The following is a 20500-nucleotide window of genomic DNA, read 5'->3' as shown; positions in this document are numbered from 1 at the left end:
TTGTCCTACAAATTAAATTATCCTCTTTGATTCAGGGAAAGATTTGGAGATATATACTATAGTGAGCGGCTCACAAAGTGGTAGGCTTCTTCCGAGGTTCCTTTTTCCTTTCTTGTGGAGAGGAAGAGCAGTGTAAACATCGTATTTTAACCCAGGACAGGAGTGGGTTGAGCCTACAAGTTTTTTTTCCACTCGAACACTCTAAAGTGTGTTCTCATATGCGTACTCTGGAGATGGTGTGATGATTAATATTTCATTGGGCTCTTGAAAGTTAATGGAGCAGCCTTGGTTTTGGTGAATAGCAGGAAGAAAAAACTTAATAGGTGCAAATTGAAGCTTCGTGTAGAGATAGAGCTACTTTGTAAATGTACAGATGTATTCTTGTTTGGCCAGATTAGAGCAGTTAAATTTACTGAAGAATTAATATGAAAATAATAAGTACAAATATACATTTAATGAATAATAATGAATAATAATGAAAGCCCTAAAAAGGCCAATTCATTTGCCACCGCCAGCCACGGTCACACCGTGTGACGAAAAATTGATCTTTGAATAAGTTTGTATCTCCATCTTGTTGTGATGACACTCATCTCAATTTGAAGTTGATCTGATGTAAGCTATGGTACATTTTGCGACGCCCATTGAAAATACGTCCAGAATACGTACATTTTCACCACTTTCTAACTTTCTGCAAATTTTTGTAAGAATTTGAGCATGTTAAAGCCCTCAAAAAGCCAATTCATTTGCCTGAACAATAATAATAAAGATTGATTCCTTGATGGCTGCGAAGGCCTCAAAGGAAGCCTTGGAGAGAGTCTCAACTCTCCAACACTTCTGGCCTTGTGAACGGACCCACGTTATGCAATGATACTTTAAATCGTATTCTAACCGGCCAGCAAGCCATGATCTTTCTCAAGTAACCTTTTTTAGTGTGAGTTTTGATGTTGTGTAAACCTGAACATCGAAGGGTTGTGTATAAGACATGTTTTTTCTGTGAGAGAGTCGAATTTCTTCCACGCTGCCGGTGCAAGTCTCCAAAAAACGATAGCTTGTGCCGGTGTGAAAAACAGTGCATGCAAATACACGTCATGAGTGATTCAAGAAAAGGTGGTAGCTTGTGTTTTTAAAATGCCTAAATGTGATGTGATGTTAGATCATGCTCAGTAGCCTCTCTGTGTGTAATACAGTTGTGTTGTAACACGCTAAAAAGAAGGGTCACTCAAGTGTAGCATATCGGTGTCACATCTTGCTGTAAGGAGTCCCACTGAACTAACATTTCCTTTAAAGGTTTTCCGTAAAAAAATATACATCACGTCTTGTATTTTATCAAGATATATTTTATGACATAGTTTATTTTTTTTTACGTATAAAGAATGATCAGATTCAAAAATATATATAATGCTGGAAATAAAGTGAGTAAACTGCAAATGTTTTTGATGTTGCCATTCAGTCTCACCACAGGCTTCACAAGATCCACTCACGGGCCATTTTGGATCTTTCAGTCATGATCATCCTCAGCAGATGAGGAGACAATTTGATGACTAGTTGAGTTGCTTTATAAAGAAGTCCTTTGAAAAAAAGGAAATGTGAACGTCTGGAAGTCCATGACAAACTCTGAAGAAGATTGTGCCCATATGATTGAAAGCTGTGTCATGCAATGATACTTTAAATCGTATTCTAACCGGCCAGCAAGCCATGATCTTTCTCAAGTAACCTTTTGAAGTGTGAGTTTTGATGTTGTGTTAACCTGAACATCGAAGGGTTGTGTATAAGACATGTTTTTTCTGTGAGAGTCGAATTTCTTCGAAATACACACTACATCTATTACATTCTACTCGTTTACAATTTACAAAAGCAGGTCTCAGGAGAAGTGCAAGAGAAGTGCAGTATCTGATGTCCTCAGTAGGGGGGGCTACAGAGTCTGCCCTCACAGCAAACAGAGGTGTTACACAAAGATCCTGCCCATTTACTTCCCTCATCAAAGTATCCATTGTCATGTCAAAGACATAATACTACAGTAATATAGTAATAATAATACAAATAAAGCAGGTAAAACAGGCATCTGCAGTGGTAGTAGTATCAGTATGAGGGTCATCACTGAATATGTATGACAATGAAATGTCACAAAAAAGTATAGTGAAATGTAGAAAAATATACAAATAAATGAGTACGTGTAGAAATACAGTAATAAGGTGTTAATTCACAAATAAATGTATTAATGTAGATATTAACATATAAATCAATGGATATAGAAAAACAGAAAGGAAGGATGAACCTTCGCCGCACCTAAACGTTTACACGTTTTTAGAAATGTACCAATTCTGAGAGAGAGAGACGTCACCTTTGCAAGACATTAAGATTCCTTTGATCTATGACCACTGACACTGCAGGAGTGAAATCGTTGATTTAAAAAGTTTAAATCATAATCACTGTCAGCTACATGCAAACATACATTGTTGCCAGTGTTTGGAATTTATTCTTGTATTCTTCTTGTTGTCTTCCTGTTCCTCTTAATTGGTTAAATCGTTAATGCCCAACACAGCACCAAAGCCAGCCACTGCCCCGGCTACCACGAGTCCTGCTACGATAACGGGGGCTCCGGCGGCGAGTGCGGCTCCTGTGCCGAATGCTGCGGCCACGGTGCCTGTGGTGTTTACGACGGTGGCAGCAATAGCGACCTTTCTCACCTACGAGAGAAAAGATGAGACAAACCGTTATTTTTTAGACAATCGAACAACTCAAGGTCAAAACATTTTGATAATTTTTCATTCAAACAGAATCTGGACGAGTTGAATGTCACTCAGTAAAGCGCTGCCACAGCCCCCTTATGAAACCACACTTAAAGGTTCAATGTGTAGAATCTAGTGACATCTAGTGGTGAAGTGTCAGGCCGTAGGACTCACATCTGCATTCATTCAGTCACAGTAGATTGTGTTAAATAAATAAATAAATAAAAAGTTAAAGAGCTCAATAAAATGAGTTTTAACTCCATCTGTTCTGCTGTGATTAGAGTTGAAATGTTTCGAAAGCTTGTTTACTCTATTATAAATCATCTACCGATTCATTGTGTTCACATGGCATCTGAGGCTGCAAAAACTCAACCAAACAAACTAAACTTTACATGTTTAAAAGTGTTTATGAAACGGATTTACCAAACAATAACATTAAATTACTATTACTGCTATTTAAAGATGTATTTTCAACATTATTAATCATTATTTATTCTACAATAGCCTTTCAGAATATTTATATTCCTATTGAGGGTCATTTTAATCGTTTCCACTCATTTCACCCTCTATATATTTGCTTTATTTTGCTTTATTTTTATTTAAATCTATTTAAAGTAGAGTTTACAATTAAAAGGTCTAATATCAAGCCTCGTTTACATTTTTATGTTATAAGGGTTTGATAACGACACCATAGGAATAGATATCAGCGGATGTATTAGTATCAGAAATGTTTTATATCCCTAATATCAGTATCTCGCTACATGCACTTCAGATAAATATTAGGAATCTGTCTCCTGCTTGTCAGTTAGCGGAGCGTTTAACACCAGGACTCACTTTGTGGAGAAAACAGAAGGGAAGACTCGTCTACTGTCAATCGCCTTTTAAAAAACACAACATCTACCCACACATTTTGCTGTGGAAGAGTTAACGAGGTTAACGAACACAACAGTTAGATACACACCTGTCGAGACTCTGGCTTGCCGTATCGCATGTTGGTAGCAAAGTGCTCACAGTTGGACTCGGCAACGTTGTACTTTCGATCGCGGCCCACCATCGCACAGGCCTCCTTCACTATGACGGAAGGGTCACGAGCATGGTACTTTTCATCCAGCAGATTGTTGACCTTCCAACTGTGACTGCCGACCACTTTGCTGAACTTCTCACGCTTCACCTCTCCGGGGCTTCGGCTCAGAAAGTTGGACGAGCCAGATGAGTTACCACCTGTGTGTTTTATAGAAAAGACCAACAGGAAGAACAGGGAGGGAAAGAAAGAGGAAAGGAGGAAGGTGCCATCATGAAATACACGTCATGCCCATGTTATATTCTAATGTGAATATAGTTATCGCTTCACTCACCGCCTTTACCGAAATGAACCACTTCATTATCTCCGATGTAGACGGCCCAGTGCTTATAGAGCCCACGGGATATCTCGATCAGGTCTCCTGGTTTTGCATTACGCTGAAAAGAAACATGAAAATACTAATATAAATGATAAACTGGACATGTATTCAATGTAACTGTGCAGTGATCAAAGTGATCTTCATTGTGGCTTCCTGTTGTATTTGTTTGTGTGTACGAGCACGAGGGTCATACTGTTAAAGAATCGTTAAAGATAACGCTCTTCTCATTGTTTTACGGTAGCAGTATTGCCCGTTTATTAGAGGTGTAACGGTTTCACATTGTAATTCATGGAGCGCCCTAAACATTTGTCAGAGATACGTACGTCCTGTCGTCATCAGCTTGCTTGAACTCTATCATCATTTTGATTTTACTCTCACAAAATGAATGTCTGTGTCGTTCACGCATTAAATCATCAGAGGTGAAGACAACAAGACGTTCTGTTGAAGTTGTGAAGAAGTTGAGGCAGCATTAAATCAGAAAGACCAAACTCTGCCAACTCACTTTAACTTTCTCTCTCTCTGTCTTTTTTTCTTTGTTTGCACCTTTTGTTTCTGAAATGCTCTGATCAGTCATTACATATCTTCTCCTTTGTTAGATCTGTTTTTGTCTTTGTTCGGATCCGATTCTGTTCAGTTACATTTGATTAAAGTTTATAAAACTTAAGTTCTGTTCAGTTGACCCCTTATGGAGCAGAACTCTGTATTTTGTTCACTTTTTTTATGTTCACAAAGAAAAGTTAAAACTCTTTCACTGTAAAAGAACAAAAACTAAATCTACCATAACGAATGAACAGCAGGAGACTCACCGTTGGTGCCATGTCTTCAGCTCTTCGTCTATCAGCTTCTGTCACCTGGGTGTGTGTGTGTGTGTGTGTGTGTGTGTGTGCACTGGAATACTGCGGATCTGCACGTCTCCCAACATTCCAATCCCTTCCTGTAAGTGGGATGAGTTTCCTTATTTCTAGAAATGGGCCGCAGCAACTCTGCATTTGAACATTTGCACGATTTAAATAATTTCAAATACAAATCTACCATCATTATATTTTCCTGCAAAGTACAGATACACTTTTCAAAAGTAAAATAACATATACACTTTTCAAAAGTAAAATAACATATTTAAAAAAAACAAAAAAAAAAACAGATCCATTGTTGGGAAGATAGTTTTCATTTAATTCTACTTCAATTATTACATTTTTCTCTCTAGTCTGCACAAGTGAAATTGTTTATTTAAATAGTTTCAATCATAATCAATGTTGGCTGCAACAACTCAAACAATGGAGCGATCTTTTGATATCATCCCTGATTCCTCGGAGAATAATGAATAGCTCGCAGTGGGGAAAAAAAATCGGACCTGTTTAAGGGATTGATATATTTCAGGAGTGTGTGAAGTTTGGTGTAAATCAAAATAAAAAACTTGATCTAGAGAATCTTAGTTTCATAAGAGGACTGTTAATTATTGGTGGAGGTAAGCAATTCTATTATATTTGACTCACTTTGATGTTCGAACTTTCCAAAGAGTGTTTGCTTTAACACTGTGCTGTCAGATGTGTTTGCACAGTTTGAATTGGATTAATGAAACAGAGTAATTTCACTTCTTTTGTGGTAAAAACAACCCGTCAGACTTCAAATGAATCATTTTCAAAGTTAAACATTATGCTTCTCTTTGGAATAAATATGACAAGCAGCAATATTGAGAAGTGTAAAGTGAATTTTTAAGTGATGTTTTTAAGATTTGTAACAATTATTGTATTCGTATACATGAAACCATATCAGCCTTATTGTGATGTGAGCACGCAGCCACTAGGCGGCAGCAGAGACGCGTGTATCTTAACCTGCTCGTCCCCTGAAACATCGTGAAACGACGGAACCGTGGAATGTGAATAAAACGGGATGGAGCCCGCACAGCGGAGTTTGCCTGCGTCTCATTAAATGTAAGTTACACCATAAATAATCCAATCAGTGCGGCTGAATATTCAAACAAACAGCGGCTCCTCTCTTCCACATCCAGCTGCTGCTTCTCTGTTCGGGGATCATTTATATTTCTGTGCACATTATATCGTGAAATAACGTTCAGGGAGATGCTGCGTTAATAGTAAGAAACACATGAGCTTGAAAAATTTCTTCTCAAATTAACCTTTCATTTCTGACTTTTACTTTGTTTTAGGAGCAAATGCAGACGTGTTTCTATAGGACCACCTGCTTTACTGCTTTCCCCCTAAAACCCAATATTTGGTGTATGTGGCCCCCCCAATTGTAAAAATACAAATATCCAAGATTTATTTTAATTCTGAATTTGATGTTTATAAAAATGCGATGAAGTAACCATATAGTGAATGGTGGAACAGTCAGGGGCCATTATAGGCCACGGATTTACTACTGATAAATACAGTTTTCATCTGTTTTTTTTTTTTTTCTGTTTGACATTTGTGATGAATTGCACTGAGATTTGTCTTTATAACATGTATTTAAAAATGTCATCCATTGAGATACAGAATGGATATTTGGAAAACAAGATAAATTAAGATTCCAGGCCTCAACTGGTCCAGTGTTTTGATACAATATCCCTACAGCTGGTGTTTTGCATTTAAAGCACAACAGCAATATAAAAGCTTCGCCCACACGCACGGTCGTTTCCCATCATGGTGTGAGATGTTGCTGGGGACTGTGGCAGGTGTCGGGGCCGCGCATCGGAGAAGGTGAAGCTCTTTTCTCGACAACCAGATGTGTGCGCGACTTTCTCAGCCGAGCAGCGCAGACACTTTGATCTGTTCATTAGTTTAAGCTGAAGTCTTCTGCAGATCAGATAACAGGAGCCAGTTCAGCTCTTTAAAGAAGCTTCAGTGGCTTTTTGAAAGCAGATTCTTTCGAGTCAGCCCCCGGGGCGATGTGGCTCTGGGGGGTGGAATTACCTCATCTTGAAAATTCCCCCACTTCTTATTCTTTGCCACATTTTCTCTGTGTGTGACATTGCTTCTTTCTTTTTCTTTTTAAACTCATCAATAGCAGATCAATATGAATTTAACAATAAATCAAAAGTGTAATCCTATACAGTGATTAACATTATAAAACAAACAATGTATTTTAATGCATTAAGCTCTTTCCCTCACCTTAATCAATTTGAATATACGTGTTTCTTTATTATTATAATAATAATTATACATAGGAAATAAAAGTTTTAGTTTTTTTGGGGGGGGATCTATTGATCATTTGTTTTGATGTACTCCTACTCAGGTGTAGCGCGGTGGACGGCGCATGCGCAGTGCTCGGCCCTCAGGTGAAGTCAGCAATGTAAAACTGAGCCGGTTTCACTCACCCGCTGCGACCAGAGCCTTTCAGATGTCTGTGCTGGAGAGGATAGACTGGAGGGTGAGTGCTCTCGTCTGTTCTGCTTCTCCCGGAGGATTCACTCTAACCTGCACCGTATTTATCGCTCGTTTGGTTTTTGGTAACAGTGTTTTATTGACTTCCTGTGATAATCACCTGGTTTTAATCCGGCGCGGACCTGTGCGCGCGTTGTTTTTTGTTTTTTGGAAGAACCTGTGATTATTTGCTCCACTCGTGTTGGAGTAATGTGGTTTGAAGCTACTGGATCGTAAAGTCGACAAACCGAGAAAAAAAAGACTTAAATTACAATAATATCATATACTAAAAACACAGTAGAATTTGATTTAATTCCTAATTTTTATTTATTTATTAGAGCAAACAGAAAACAGGAGAATGTCAGCTTTAAATCTGTCCTAAAAACTCACCTCTTCTGATGATGATATTATATTTTTCATGATTTAATCTTAAATGTGTCTTTCTTTAAAATCATATGTCAAGTGTCTTTTAGTTCCTTGAGAAGCGCTTTACAGATCAAATGTTTTATTTCTATCATTATTATTATTATTATTATTATTATTATTATTATTATGAAGGTCTCAAATGCTCTGTGAATAATGCAAAGACAAATATAATGTCATATAAAGTAATATATAGTAAATATATATACGGAAGGTAATATAGGTTATAACATGATTTGCAGGAACCTAAATATTATTGAGGTGTTTATTAGGGGCTGTTTTATGGGGTGTTCCAAAGAGTGGAATTTAACGCACAAATCCACGCCAGACTTTCTTTTATTTTGTATCATGGAATTTTTAAATATAGCAAACAAATCGTCATAAGTATTATTATTATTACTTCTATTTCTCCTGCCTTGTATGCATTTCAATCCTTTCACCGGACTTCCTGAGCTGAGCCGGTTTTCACTGAAACGACGAGCTGAGCACCGGGGCTGCAGAAGAGCTCCCCGACAGGCCAGGCGTGCCTAACCTCCTTATAGATCCCAACGTGAAATCCCATGTAATCAGTGCGCGTTTCACTTCTGCTTCGCATCACAACAAGCTAAGGACCAACTCGCAAAAAAGAAAATCTGAAAAAAACAGGAAAGATAATCCTCAGTCGCCCACGTCCTGTTGTTCCCATGCGCAGACGTTCATCACAGCTTGGGTGCAGGACGGACGCCACAGGCTGTTCTCCTTAAAGACAAAGGTCTCTCCATTAATCTCACAAATTATAATCTGACATGTAGGAGCCTGCTCGTCAAATTACACCCCGCTAATGAATGAAATAGCCTCTAATGGACGTGGAGTACATTAGTGTCTATAACCACTAGAATAAGTTTATCCACATAATTACGCAGTTAGGTGCTTATAATAAAAAAAAGAGGCAAATATCATAAGGCCTGTTCTGGAGATGTGGTGCATGTGAAAAGCTCGAGAAGCTTTTTTTTTTTTTAGCTCCACCAGAAATGTAAATGAAGTTGAGAAAGAGTTGTTTGTTGAGCTCCTTTGAGCTTTGGAGGGGTTTTCAGACTGTGATGCTGTTAAGCCCCTGAGGCTCTCTGCGGTTTGTAACGAGCACTTCAACGCCACACCGTGAAGCACCCACAGGAGAAAATGACGGGGTTTCATTTCAACGCACAGTATTATTTAATGAATCAATTCAGCTCGGGGGAGAAATGCATTTTTTTTTTTAAATTTCAGGTAATAGTCATTTTGGAGCGAAGGCTGTATGAGGATATAAGGATAATTATTATAATAAAAACAACGATTATGAACCAATAACGCTCCTTGTCATACGTTGTAATTAAAACAAACTTTGATGTCACTGTAATAATGCAAATGATTTATACAGTGACATAGCCTCCCTGTAACATCCAAAGAATAAAAACATGAATAAATAATAGATCCCATTAAGCACTTCATTACCTCCAGTCACATCGATGTATCCTCTTTTAACACAATCTCGTTGACAACACTGTAAACATTGATGAGCGGCTCCATCCCCTAGCAACGTTATACTGTACTCATCTTCAGAACTCGGTAACTAAGCAACAGTTAGTTACAGATAAATAGTTATTTTATTGATTGTGTTTGTTTGTTTGTTTTTTAACAGATAGACATCATATCTGTAGCAACAAGTAAAAATACACAAAAAGGCCAATTCAGTGATAAATGGGTGAACTGTTTCAGAGGGGGGAATCCAGATATGATCCAGACTGTGCAGGGGATCCTTTTCAAAATAAAAGCCCATGGTTTGAAGTGACCTCGAGGATATGAAAACAAACAGAGTAAAACAAACCAGTGGGGGTGGGGGTGGGGGGGGCTGCACTGACTGTGGATCTGTAAAGTGAAGCCCCCTGTGGGTGCACATGTCTGGAAGCGGCACAGGCGCACCGACCTCTGATTGGTGCATCCTGCCGCCAATCAGCCATATTTCAATAACCCCCCCCACATCTCTTATACTTGCATCATGGCGCAAAGGGTGACGCCCACCGCGGCTGCAGATATACTTCACGTTTTGCGCCAATAAGACTTGAACGTCTCCGGTTTGTCCATGAGAGGGAGTCGAGTTTCTTAAATGCGCCGCCGTCGCCCACTTCCACAGCAGAGCCGCGGAGCGCAGTGACCGGAGCGGCGGGGAAACACACACACACCGCGATACCTTCTCTCCCATAGCCGCCGTGGACACACTCACATCTGCGGGCCCGGACCCATCCGTCAGTTGCGTCGGTTTCCTCCAGCCTCCGACTCGTCAAGAGGACACGAGAGGGTTCACGAGCACCAGGAAGCTCCTCAGTGGTTCACACCTGGATTAAAAAACGCGCAGCCGACGGTTTCTGTCTAAGATCTTTATATATTGTCTTCTTCTTCTTCGTCTTTTTTGCTGAAGGAGGGACAGGCTTTTTTTATTCCTCTGTCACAATGTTGTGGAAATTAGCCGACAACGTGAAGTATGAGGATGACTGCGAGGTGAGTTCATTCCAGAGAAACTCAAGAAACCCCAAAACCCAACCTGCCTTTTCAGGGACAAGGAAGTTTGCGATTCAACAACAACAATGGCTGATGTTTTTTTCTTCTAATTTATAAACCTAACAAAACTATAACATAACAAAAGTAATGTTAAAGGGGGAAAAAATGGCGGACAGAAGAGGAGGACAAAAGTTTTTCAACTTTGAAAAAAATATATAAAAACCCCAAAAAATTGTTATGCCTTTTTCTAGAATTAAATGTGTATTTTTATAAAAAACCCCAGAAACAATTGAACTTATAATAATAATAATAATAATAATAAATCAAAAGTCATATAAAACTTCTTTCTTCTTCACTTTATTATGCTACTTCCTTATTAATGTGGGCCTTTACTAACCATTGAAAATAACCATAATTAAATATAAAAAATCTTTATTAGAGGACGAATGGGCGCGTAAATATCACATTATCTTATTTTAACAACTCACCCAATTTAGTTTTTACAGTGGACACAGTGAAAGACACTTTACCTCCTTGAGGGACACATGTTCCCACCGCGTTATTGTCCTCTGTCTCATCCTGTCCCGTCTGTCTCCCCCAGGAAAGACACGATGGCAGCAGCAACGGGAACCCGCGGCTGCCTCACCTGCCCGCGGTCAGCCAGCACCTCTACAGCCCGTCCCCCGCCCTCTCGCACTCGGCCAGCTCGGACTTCCAGCCCCCGTACTTCCCTCCTCCCTACCAGCCCATCAACTACCCGCAGTCCGGCGACCCGTACTCCCACCTGGGCGACCCCTTCAACATCAACTCCCTGCACCAGTCGCCGTCGTCGAACCAGCAGCAGCCGTGGCCCGGCCGCCAGGGCCAGGATGGGCTGGGCGCGCACGCACGGAGCGGACTGGCGAGTCAGATCCTGGGCCTGGACGGAGGCTCCTCCGGGGTGAGGAGGGAAGGGTTCCGCCGGCCGGAGCTGCTCCCCCCGCACGCACACAGCCTCGAGTCGTCGGGGATCGGGGACAGCATGGGAATGCACGACATGGGCCACGGACTGGACGATGTTCAAGTGAGTGGATGATTGGAAATTACACTGAGAGCTGAAGTTGTGTGGAAGACATTTTTGTGCATGTGTTTGTGACACATTATGGGAAATAGTTATTATTTTATTGACAAACAAATAAAATGTGTGTTTGCAAACAATATAAAAAGCATTTGTACAAAAAAAGAGAAATTAAAAGGTATAACAGTCATTGCTCTAATGTTGCAAGACAAGTATGCAGCATGACTAATGTTCTTTTAAACACACACTCATGCAGTAAAGAAAATTGATTCGCTTTGTTTGCATATCGTAACATTTAGAGATGTTGTTTTTATTACACAGAGGATTAAAAATAATCAAAGGTCACTAAAGTCCCAGCAGAAACCATCCCAAGTGAATCAGACCTCATACGTTTGCTCTGTTTGTTTTGCAGAAAATAGGCTAAAAAAGAGGAAATGGTAATTTAAGCAGATTTTAAAGTGCATGATTTCTCTGAGCCGTGCAGAAATGAAATTCAGCTTGCTACGTCTGTCATTTGTTTCAGTTGTGCATGTGTTTATTTATTGCCTCCTCTTTTCTCCTTTGCCAGCATGTAGATGACCACAGTATTATAATGGCCGATCAGACAGTTATCAAGAAAGGTGAGTTAATACCCTGTTTATGATTACTCTAACCAGTGTAAAAGTTTTGGAAAAATCTGCCTGATGTTCATGTGTCTTTCGACGACTAGACAAATTTGCAGAAGTTTAAACGTACTGTAAGGACCTGCACATTGTGTTTCACCCTCTTCACATTTAGAAATGTCAAAACAATTACCTCTATAGTGACATGTCACGCCACTCAGTCTGAGGCCACAGCAGAGGAGGAGTCTCCTGCTCACACTTGCACACAGTGCTAATCCTCCTCACCGTGAGATGCACTTATCTAAGCTCAGCCTATTCTGTTGGTGAAGGTGCTTGAATGGATGCCCAGTGGAAAGAACAAAACAGATTCCTTTAAAAAAAAAAAAAATGTCAGTGCCTCAGCTGACATGACATGAAAATTGAGCAACGTCACGACCCCTCGGTGTTGAGTGCGAGAGCGGAGGAAAGCTTGGGATCATCTCTAGGCCGGCTAAGCTCGCAATTGCAGCTCTTTTCAGATCACGTTAACAGGAAATTACGAGTTGATCTGGAAGCAGCAGCGTCTTGGCTCTGCAGAACCAGCTTTGGGTGGGGTGTGGCATTAGGCTCGCATGTGAAGGACAGCTCAGTAATTTGTTGGGACATGAACTGTTTCGAAGGGAACTCACTCCTGCTGTGTTTGTCATCGCGGTTTAGAGAGAGAAGAAGATCAGCTCCAGCGATTCTGTTATTCTCTTTTTTTTTCAAATTTGAACCATATTCAAGAAAAATACTGCAGATAGATAGATAGATAGATAGATAGATAGACGCCAGATACATTTCTGCACAAAGTGTGAGAGTATTGTGTTGCACGCTCGCAAGCAGGGAGCCATGTGCACGCCACAGTAAACCAGCCTGTCTGCATTTGTTACATAAATCAGTGATGGCTCATTATATTGTTCCCATGCTTAAGGGCACGCCATGGGCGATCTAGGTTTTCCACTTGTAAACAACGGGATGTCATTCCCAAGCATGTGCCCCAGAGAGGAGCCTTGCAGCGCCCATGTGACTCTGTGATTTCTGTCTCAGTATTAGGACTACGAGGTGGCAGGAACCTTGATCGCTTACAGAGGACTTATTATCAGGGGGGCGTTCTTGCGGGTGAGGATGAAGATAGCCCTGTTTTTTTTTTTGTAGTTGTGCTGTACTGTTGTGTTTGTCCGATGACTGTCAGTGCTTTTGTGGGTTGGTTTTTATTATCATCTTTGAATCTGTGAACAAATTTCTCTTTTGGAGGGGAGGGGGGGGGGCAGCCAGAAATAGACACACATTTCTCTCTGTTGCTAAAGTTCTGAGTTAATCTGTGGCTCAGATGAAGAGGCCATCTGTGTGTGTGTGTGTGTGTGTGTGTGTGTGTGTGTGTGTGTGTGTGTGTGTGTGTACCTGTTTGTGGATGGTGTTTGGCATGAGGGCATTTAAAAAAAAAAAACAGCAGTCATCCAGTGTTTGGAAAACCACACAGTATTTCAAGCGTCTTCAACAGTTGACCATTTTTTGTGTACTTTAGTGCGGCACACACTGTTTTCCTCATTTGTTTAGAGCTGCACACACACACACCCTATGGGAATCACGCTGATTTGAGCTTACGCAGACACACGGGAAAAGTGCGCACGTGTAAACAAACCCTGTTGCAATTCTATTTCTTTTCCTTTTTCACTCTCTCACACATGTTTATTTCTTGCACGCCCTGCAGGTCCCATCACTCTACCCAAAGGAAACGCGCTGGGTCTTCCCTTCCAGAAAGAGTCCCTGCTGGGCATGGTGTCAAATCCCACCGAGGTGTTCTGCTCCGTACCGGGCCGCCTTTCCCTGCTGAGCTCCACTTCCAAGTACAAGGTCACCGTGGCCGAGGTCCAGAGACGCCTGTCGCCCCCCGAGTGTCTCAACGCATCGCTGCTGGGAGGCGTCTTACGCAGGTCAGAGCTCAGACTCTTAGAAACACATAGAAATACTAAGAAAATACTTAGAAATACAGAGGCACCGATTCACAAAAATCCAGGTAACCAACCAGAGCATAACTCATTTGGCTGTTTTTTATCGAGAGCTGTGTTGCCGGCGAGCTCCAGATAAGCTTGTGTGGTTGTCTCAGTTGTGACTGGCCTGTGATCTGTTGACTGAAGCTCAGCAGCCCTTGGGGAAGACTTTTTTCTAAAGGCACAGCTCGGCTCAGTTGCTGTGGCTCATCAGTTTGTTATGTTTCTGCGTAACATAGGTTCGTGACATTCTTTGTGTGGTCGGCAATTTCGGTTTCCCTGCTTCCTCTGGAGATAGGTTACATCAACGCAGTTAGTAGAGATCTAAAGAGTCGCTGGGTGTGTTTGTGCGTCTGTCAGGCGCCGCGTTGTGCGTACATTTATCCGTGGCAGAGCAGTTGACCTTATGGAGCATATGTTAGTGTGGTAGTCTGCTGAGGGACTGGGAGGCTACAGTATGTCCTGACTGGAGCGTTTTGTGCTTGGAGTGCACGTTTGCCACTTCCCATGTGTATGTGTTAGTGCTGACATGTGCACACACACACACGTACAAGTGCACACACACACAAACAATCATAGTCAGTTTTTAAGTAGGTCATATAGCAATAGGAGGATCGTTATCTGAGGGACAGCGGGGGGAGCAGGGGGTGAAGGAGTGGGGGCACACACACACACTGACACACACACACTAACACACACACGCCTCCCTGAAGATGCTCCCCCTCATAGCTGCCACGGAGAGGGAGCGCCTGCTCCTCTCCTGTCATGCGGAAAACTGAATTGGCCATGGCAAGTGCGGAGGTTGAGTGTTTCTGCAAACACATGTATGAGTGATTTCTCTGCTGCGCTTCTTTTTTTGAGTGGAACCATCAATTGTTTCAGTGTTTTTTAGGTCAGGAGAGGCCGTTTGTGTTACTTATAGTTTTTTAAGTGTAGCATGAGACTGTCCAAGTGAGAGGTCTCATGTGACAAGTTGTTTTTTACTGTATGGGCTCCAGTCGTTGGATTTTAGTGAAATCAAAATTGCTTCACTGATCTATTCTGTTCGTTTCACATCATGTTTGTCCGAAAGAAAGAAATAATCATGATAATCAAATCCTGCCAAATCCTTTATTAACTCCTTAATCCTCCCTCAGCAAACACACCTATGGGAGAAACACTTTTATTGTGAATAATCCATGAATGTCTTTTTGGCTTTGGACTCACCCTGTGTTTTTGTGTCCTCCTGCAGAGCCAAGTCAAAAAATGGCGGGCGTTCCCTGAGAGAAAAGCTGGATAAAATTGGGCTGAACCTGCCGGCAGGAAGGAGGAAGGCCGCCAACGTCACCCTACTAACCTCACTCGTAGAAGGTATGCCATGTCACTCAGTGGTTCACAGCTCCTTCTCAGCTGTAATTGCTGTTCGCACCGACTGGAATGTCGCTCTATAGCACGTAGGAATGTCAATTTCTGCGACGTAGCATGTGTGTTTGAAGCACTGGGTTTTTATCTTGACGAACTTGTTTCAGTAAAAAAAAACAAAAAAAACAAAAACTAATTCTGCACAATTGTATAATCATGTCAAACAAACTGAACAAACTTAGATTAAATTCAATTAAATCTTGTTTTTTATAGCGTCAAATCACAAGAAACATGATCTCACGGCACATAACATCGTGAAGTTGAGATTTAAAGAGAGACCCCCCCATTTTCTGCCGGCAGCCTCGACTGGTTGGGGCGCGAGCAGAGACATGGGGGAGAGAAGAGGGTTTGATCAAAGAGAGTGGACCAACACTCTATATTTAACGCCTGCATCTTGTAACACGGCCACAGTTATTCAGTCATTCAAAGTCGGGCCGTTACGTAGTTTTGATGATGACACAACGCCTTTACCTTCCCCTGTCAACGTCCTCATCAGTCAGTGGTGCCTAGCTGCGATCACGGTATCACTTGAATCCCAGCTACCTGCCGCGGGCTGAGGTAGAACATGTTCTTCTCTCTCCCATGCTCCTCTACATGTCTAATTTTTTAAACGGGCTGATGATTTTGTGGAGAATGACTGGAGGCTTGTGTTATTCTGAGACCTTCAAAGCTGAATTAAGCCTTGTTATCTTGTGCTCGACTCGCCAGGAGGGCCGGCTGACCTTAAATCTTGTGCTTCTGAATGGTTGCCTGCGTCCTCAAATGATGTGCGTGTCTATCAATAAGTGGTACTGTTGGTGCCGTGGGCACTCTGTGCTAGCATTTATCCACATAAACCCATTATGACCATGCAAGTCAAACCACCCTCAAGACGGAAATATGTTCATCTCACTAGTTCTTCCTGCCCGGGGCCAGAAGGCTGAGCACAGCTGATTATTCTGTAGTTCAGCTGCTTCTCTTCAAGTGCCTTGATGCTCGGGTAATCACATCCAAAGCCGAGCGCTAGTGTGAAGCTGTAAATCGATAAATTTCTGGGGCTGACCAGGTTTCCAATTCATCTCTGACTAGTGTGAAAGGGCAGGCCGTGATATGTAATCTGTATTTATTCCTAAACACACAGCCTTAGTTTGAGATCAGGAGCATGTTTCACCTTTAACTGCTGCGGGGATGATCTGTGTTTCATCTCTGACTAAAGCCTTTTATCCCTCGTTCTTGTCTTTCAGGTGAAGCTGTTCATTTAGCGAGAGACTTCGGTTACGTGTGTGAGACGGAGTTCCCTGCGAAGGCGATCGCTGAATACCTCGGCAGGCCGCACGTAGAACGCAACGAGGTCAACTCCCGGAAGAACATGCTCCTTGCTGCCAAGTGAGTGTCCATGGATAGAGTTTGCATAGAATTTCATGGATGACCGGAGCATTTTGCTTATTGAATTACCTGCAGTGTTGTCTGGTTGCACTCAGGCCACGGTGAATCAGTAGATGTGGTCAATCTGAGCACTTTCCCCTGTCTTCCTAAATCAGTGCTTTCTTTTTCCACCTTCAGACAAATCTGCAAGGAGTTCACCGACCTGCTCACTCAGGATCGATCGCCGCTGGGGAACTCTCGGCCGGCTCCCATCATGGAGCAGGGAATCCAGGGCTGCCTGACCCACTTCAGCCTCATCACTCACGGCTTCGGCTCTCCGGCCATCTGCGCCGCCATGACCTCGCTGCAGAACTACCTGAACGAGGCGCTCAAGCAAGTGGACAAGATGTACCTGAACTCCGGCAACGACACCCAGGGATCCTCAGACAGTGGCAGCAAATCTACCGACAAAATGGACAAGCACAGGAAATGAGAGCTCAGAGGACAATCCCTACGAACTTGAGAACCTCCCCCCCCCACCACCACCACCCCCCCCGAGTCCCTTAATCTCGCTGCCCTGTCTGCCCTTTTTGGACTTTTTTAAAAATCAATATCTAGTATTGTCCTTTTTGAAAGCTGAATTTGTGCGTGACTGTGTATGTAGGTACTGTATGCTCGCACTGTTAGATTCATATATTTTTTAGAAGTTTGAGGATTTCTAAAAAAAAAAAAACTTGTCACAGCCGGCTGCAGTTTCAGTCTGTTCTGGCACCTTAGAGGTTAACGCCCGCGGACCGATCCTGCCGGGAGAGCGCCTCCTGTGAAGATGAACCACACACCCTGTGGTGGCGACCCCTCTGCAGTCCTACACAGTTGCCAATGTGCCAACGCTACAACCATGGGACCTGCACTCTGTTGACAAGAAGAGGAAAAAAGAACAAAGTGCATACTGTTTTTTTTTCCCTCCCTAGAGGACATCATTTCAAGATGACTTGCTGTGGCTGTGAATTCCTCTCAGCTTTTCCCCCTTCTGCTCCGTCTGGAGGCAAATCCACTGATTTCCTGTGTCTCAATGGACTTGCAACAGGACAATTTTTATATGAGGAAAAAGAGAGAGAAGAATATCCACTTCGTTTTCTTGACTTTTTTTATGCTTGATTTGTACAACCACTTCAAAATGGCTCCAGTGTTATTGTGCTTTGTTTTCACGAGAGATGATTTGAATCTTATGTAAGCCTGAAAAAGAAATGACGACTTTGGGTTTGTCAATCTGTGTTTGGTCAGAAACCAGAGACTTCAAAGTTGTTATAATAGAAGCCTCTTCAGTGTTCATGTGGATTACAGGCATAGCAGTGCTTCCATTGTTACTCTATCTTTTATACCGGGCGGTGAGAACATGTTATTTTCTGTGACTGTTAGGTATTAATCATCATTAGTATTTAAAAACCTCACGTTGACATCGACCCACCAACCAGTTCAGTCCTGCCGGAGTGTATGCATGTTGTGAGTGTGTGTGTAAATGTACATATTTCCTTCTTCAAAAAAATCTTTTAATTAGACATTAAATTCCACACATAGAATTTTATCCAGTGTCTTGTTCTGGATGTAAATATTTTCTAATTTATGTTGTAATTTAATGGGCTTGTGTAAATAATGGTATCATTCTGGTGTATGGTTTAACTTTTTATGATGATGACGATGATGATGATGTGTTAAACTTTTATAAATGGGTTAGTTTTTTATCGAGTAGAGGTTAGGAAGTGGGCATGATATACCTTTTTTTGAAAATATGTAAAAAAAAACTGTTTTAAAGTTTCAGGAAAAATGAAAATAAAAAGAAAGACTAAAGTCTGATTCAGTGAGTCGGTGATGTCGCCTGGGCCAGACACACACACACACACACACACACACACACACACACACACACATTTTGTTAATGGATAGCCCTATTGTTCTGTAGCCTTCCTTTCAGCAGTATTTCACAGATGATGGTTTAGTCATGTGTTGGAAAATTCTCCTATTAATAAATGCCAAAGAAAAACCCCAAACGAATGGGAACAGTAGCCATCATTATCTGCTCTCACTTAGCTTCACAAATAGGCTGTGTGGTTCAGTGAAGGCATGGACCTCAAAAGTACATCATGTGATGAGCAAAGATAGCTGAGGGTGGACAAATGGCTTGTTCATGTTTAAACTTAGAAAGCTATTGACACATACTAAGTAGTTTGTGCTAGAAGCCCATCACTTTCATACCCATGTCTTCCTAAGGTCGGGGCTCGCTGACAGCCCCCTGCATTCTCCGTGTTGTGGAGCAGGTGTGCTCCCCGTGAGCATTCACTTTGCTTTGAGTTTCAAGGTGAATTTCAACTTCTGGAAATGTGGCACTGCAAGTTTCACCCTGCAGATGACAATGCCTTTGATGTGTGTGAGAAAAACAAAGCAATGCAAAACTGCAGATGGGATTTACATGTGGCGCAAGCTTGCTCAATCATAACTTGCCTGGCCGGTCCCTGCTGATTCATGTGGTCTGTCTGTTCGTGTGTTTCAGGGGTGTACTGCTAAACGGCTGAGCCAGAGTAACTGCAAACCAGTGCTGACTGGATCCCATTTGAGCTTTAACATTGGACATATAAGAACAACTGCATTGCTGTGATCCACCACGGTGCATTGTGTCAACAGTACTCCTCACATGTGCTTCAGAGAGTAAAATTGAACAAGCTTCATTTTCCAGACCAGGCGAGAAATTTGTCTTTGATCTCATCCAGAAAACTAAAAACATCCGTTATGCCACATTATGTTAAGCTCACAGGCCGACCCCCACCACCCCCGACAAATTGAACTCTCTATGAGTTAAAAAAAAAAAGGTATCTCGACTATAACCAGGTGAGTGTGAAAAACAAACTCTGCACATGTACACATCCTGCACTGAAGGTCAATGGGTTTAACCAGCGTCTCACACAGGCCAGTGTGAATGCTACAGAGGCTGCAGCAGCAGCAGCAGCAGCAGCAGTGGGCCATACCTTGCAGTTGAACAAGTATCAGCCTCTCCCCTCAGAACCTGTTCAACCAGACCTGTCAACTCAGAGGATCACTGCCCTCGCAGCGGTTGACTTTAACTGCCTTCAGTTACTCGTGTGAGCTCGTACACTCGGCTCAGAGAGAGTGGATGGTGGGAGGAGGTGGTAAAAACAAAAAAAGAAAGGGGAAGGTGGTAATGCTGGAGGTTGACAGAAGGAGAAAGAGGAAGATTTCCTTCTCCCTGTGTCTGAGTATCTGATTATGTATCCTGCTCCCCCCAACTACCCCTCCCCCTGTCTGTTTTTGTCTTTCATATTGTCATTCTGCCATTTTGCAGGGGTGGTTGAGAGCGGCCTTGAGCTGTTGGGGGAAGCGGTTGGTAAAACGTCCAATTTCCTTTTTACAGCTCTTATAAATAACACAAACTGCTTGACAGAGAATCTTCAAAGACACATTAAAGGTCCACGTGTGCCATTCACATGCTTCACCAGCGGTCAGCGGAGGAGATCCTCCCTGAGCAGAACACATCAGATGAGTATCGAAGTCTTCAGTTTGAACTCTGGCATGTTAATCCTAATATCAGTGAAGATAAACCACGTATAGAAAGTACAGTTACAAAACCAGTGGTGGGAAGAGTCTAC

The 20500-nt window shown here is 42.1% G+C and overlaps 2 protein-coding genes across 3 annotated transcripts; one reads left to right on the top strand and one right to left on the bottom strand.

The window, feature by feature from the left end:
* Positions 1–1349: 1349 nt before the first annotated feature.
* On the bottom strand, positions 1350–4989 carry LOC133969532 (phospholipase A and acyltransferase 4-like). The gene is made up of 4 exons (XM_062406090.1): positions 4936–4989; positions 4085–4187; positions 3691–3950; positions 1350–2687 (listed from the first exon to the last, which is right to left on the bottom strand). The coding sequence occupies exons 1-4, from the start codon at positions 4945–4947 to the stop codon at positions 2511–2513; spliced, it is 552 nt and encodes a 183-aa protein (XP_062262074.1). The 5' UTR covers positions 4948–4989; the 3' UTR covers positions 1350–2510.
* A 5030-nt stretch (positions 4990–10019) lies between these two features.
* tfap2c (transcription factor AP-2 gamma (activating enhancer binding protein 2 gamma)) lies at positions 10020–18695 on the top strand. Of its 2 annotated transcripts, XM_062406068.1 has the most exons (8): positions 10020–10425; positions 11027–11488; positions 12051–12102; positions 13153–13224; positions 13817–14039; positions 15328–15446; positions 16721–16862; positions 17040–18695. In XM_062406068.1, exons 1-8 carry the CDS (start codon positions 10378–10380, stop codon positions 17332–17334), a joined length of 1413 nt encoding a protein of 470 aa, XP_062262052.1. In that variant the 5' UTR covers positions 10020–10377; the 3' UTR covers positions 17335–18695. The 2 variants fall into 2 exon arrangements, with proteins under 2 accessions (XP_062262052.1, XP_062262062.1); XM_062406078.1 differs by lacking the exon at positions 13153–13224.
* The last annotated feature ends 1805 nt before the right edge of the window (positions 18696–20500 follow it).

Source organism: Platichthys flesus, chromosome 2, assembly GCF_949316205.1.
Source record: "Platichthys flesus chromosome 2, fPlaFle2.1, whole genome shotgun sequence".
Taxonomy (NCBI): Eukaryota; Metazoa; Chordata; class Actinopteri; order Pleuronectiformes; family Pleuronectidae; genus Platichthys; species Platichthys flesus.
This window is presented reverse-complemented; position numbering and strand designations above follow the sequence as displayed.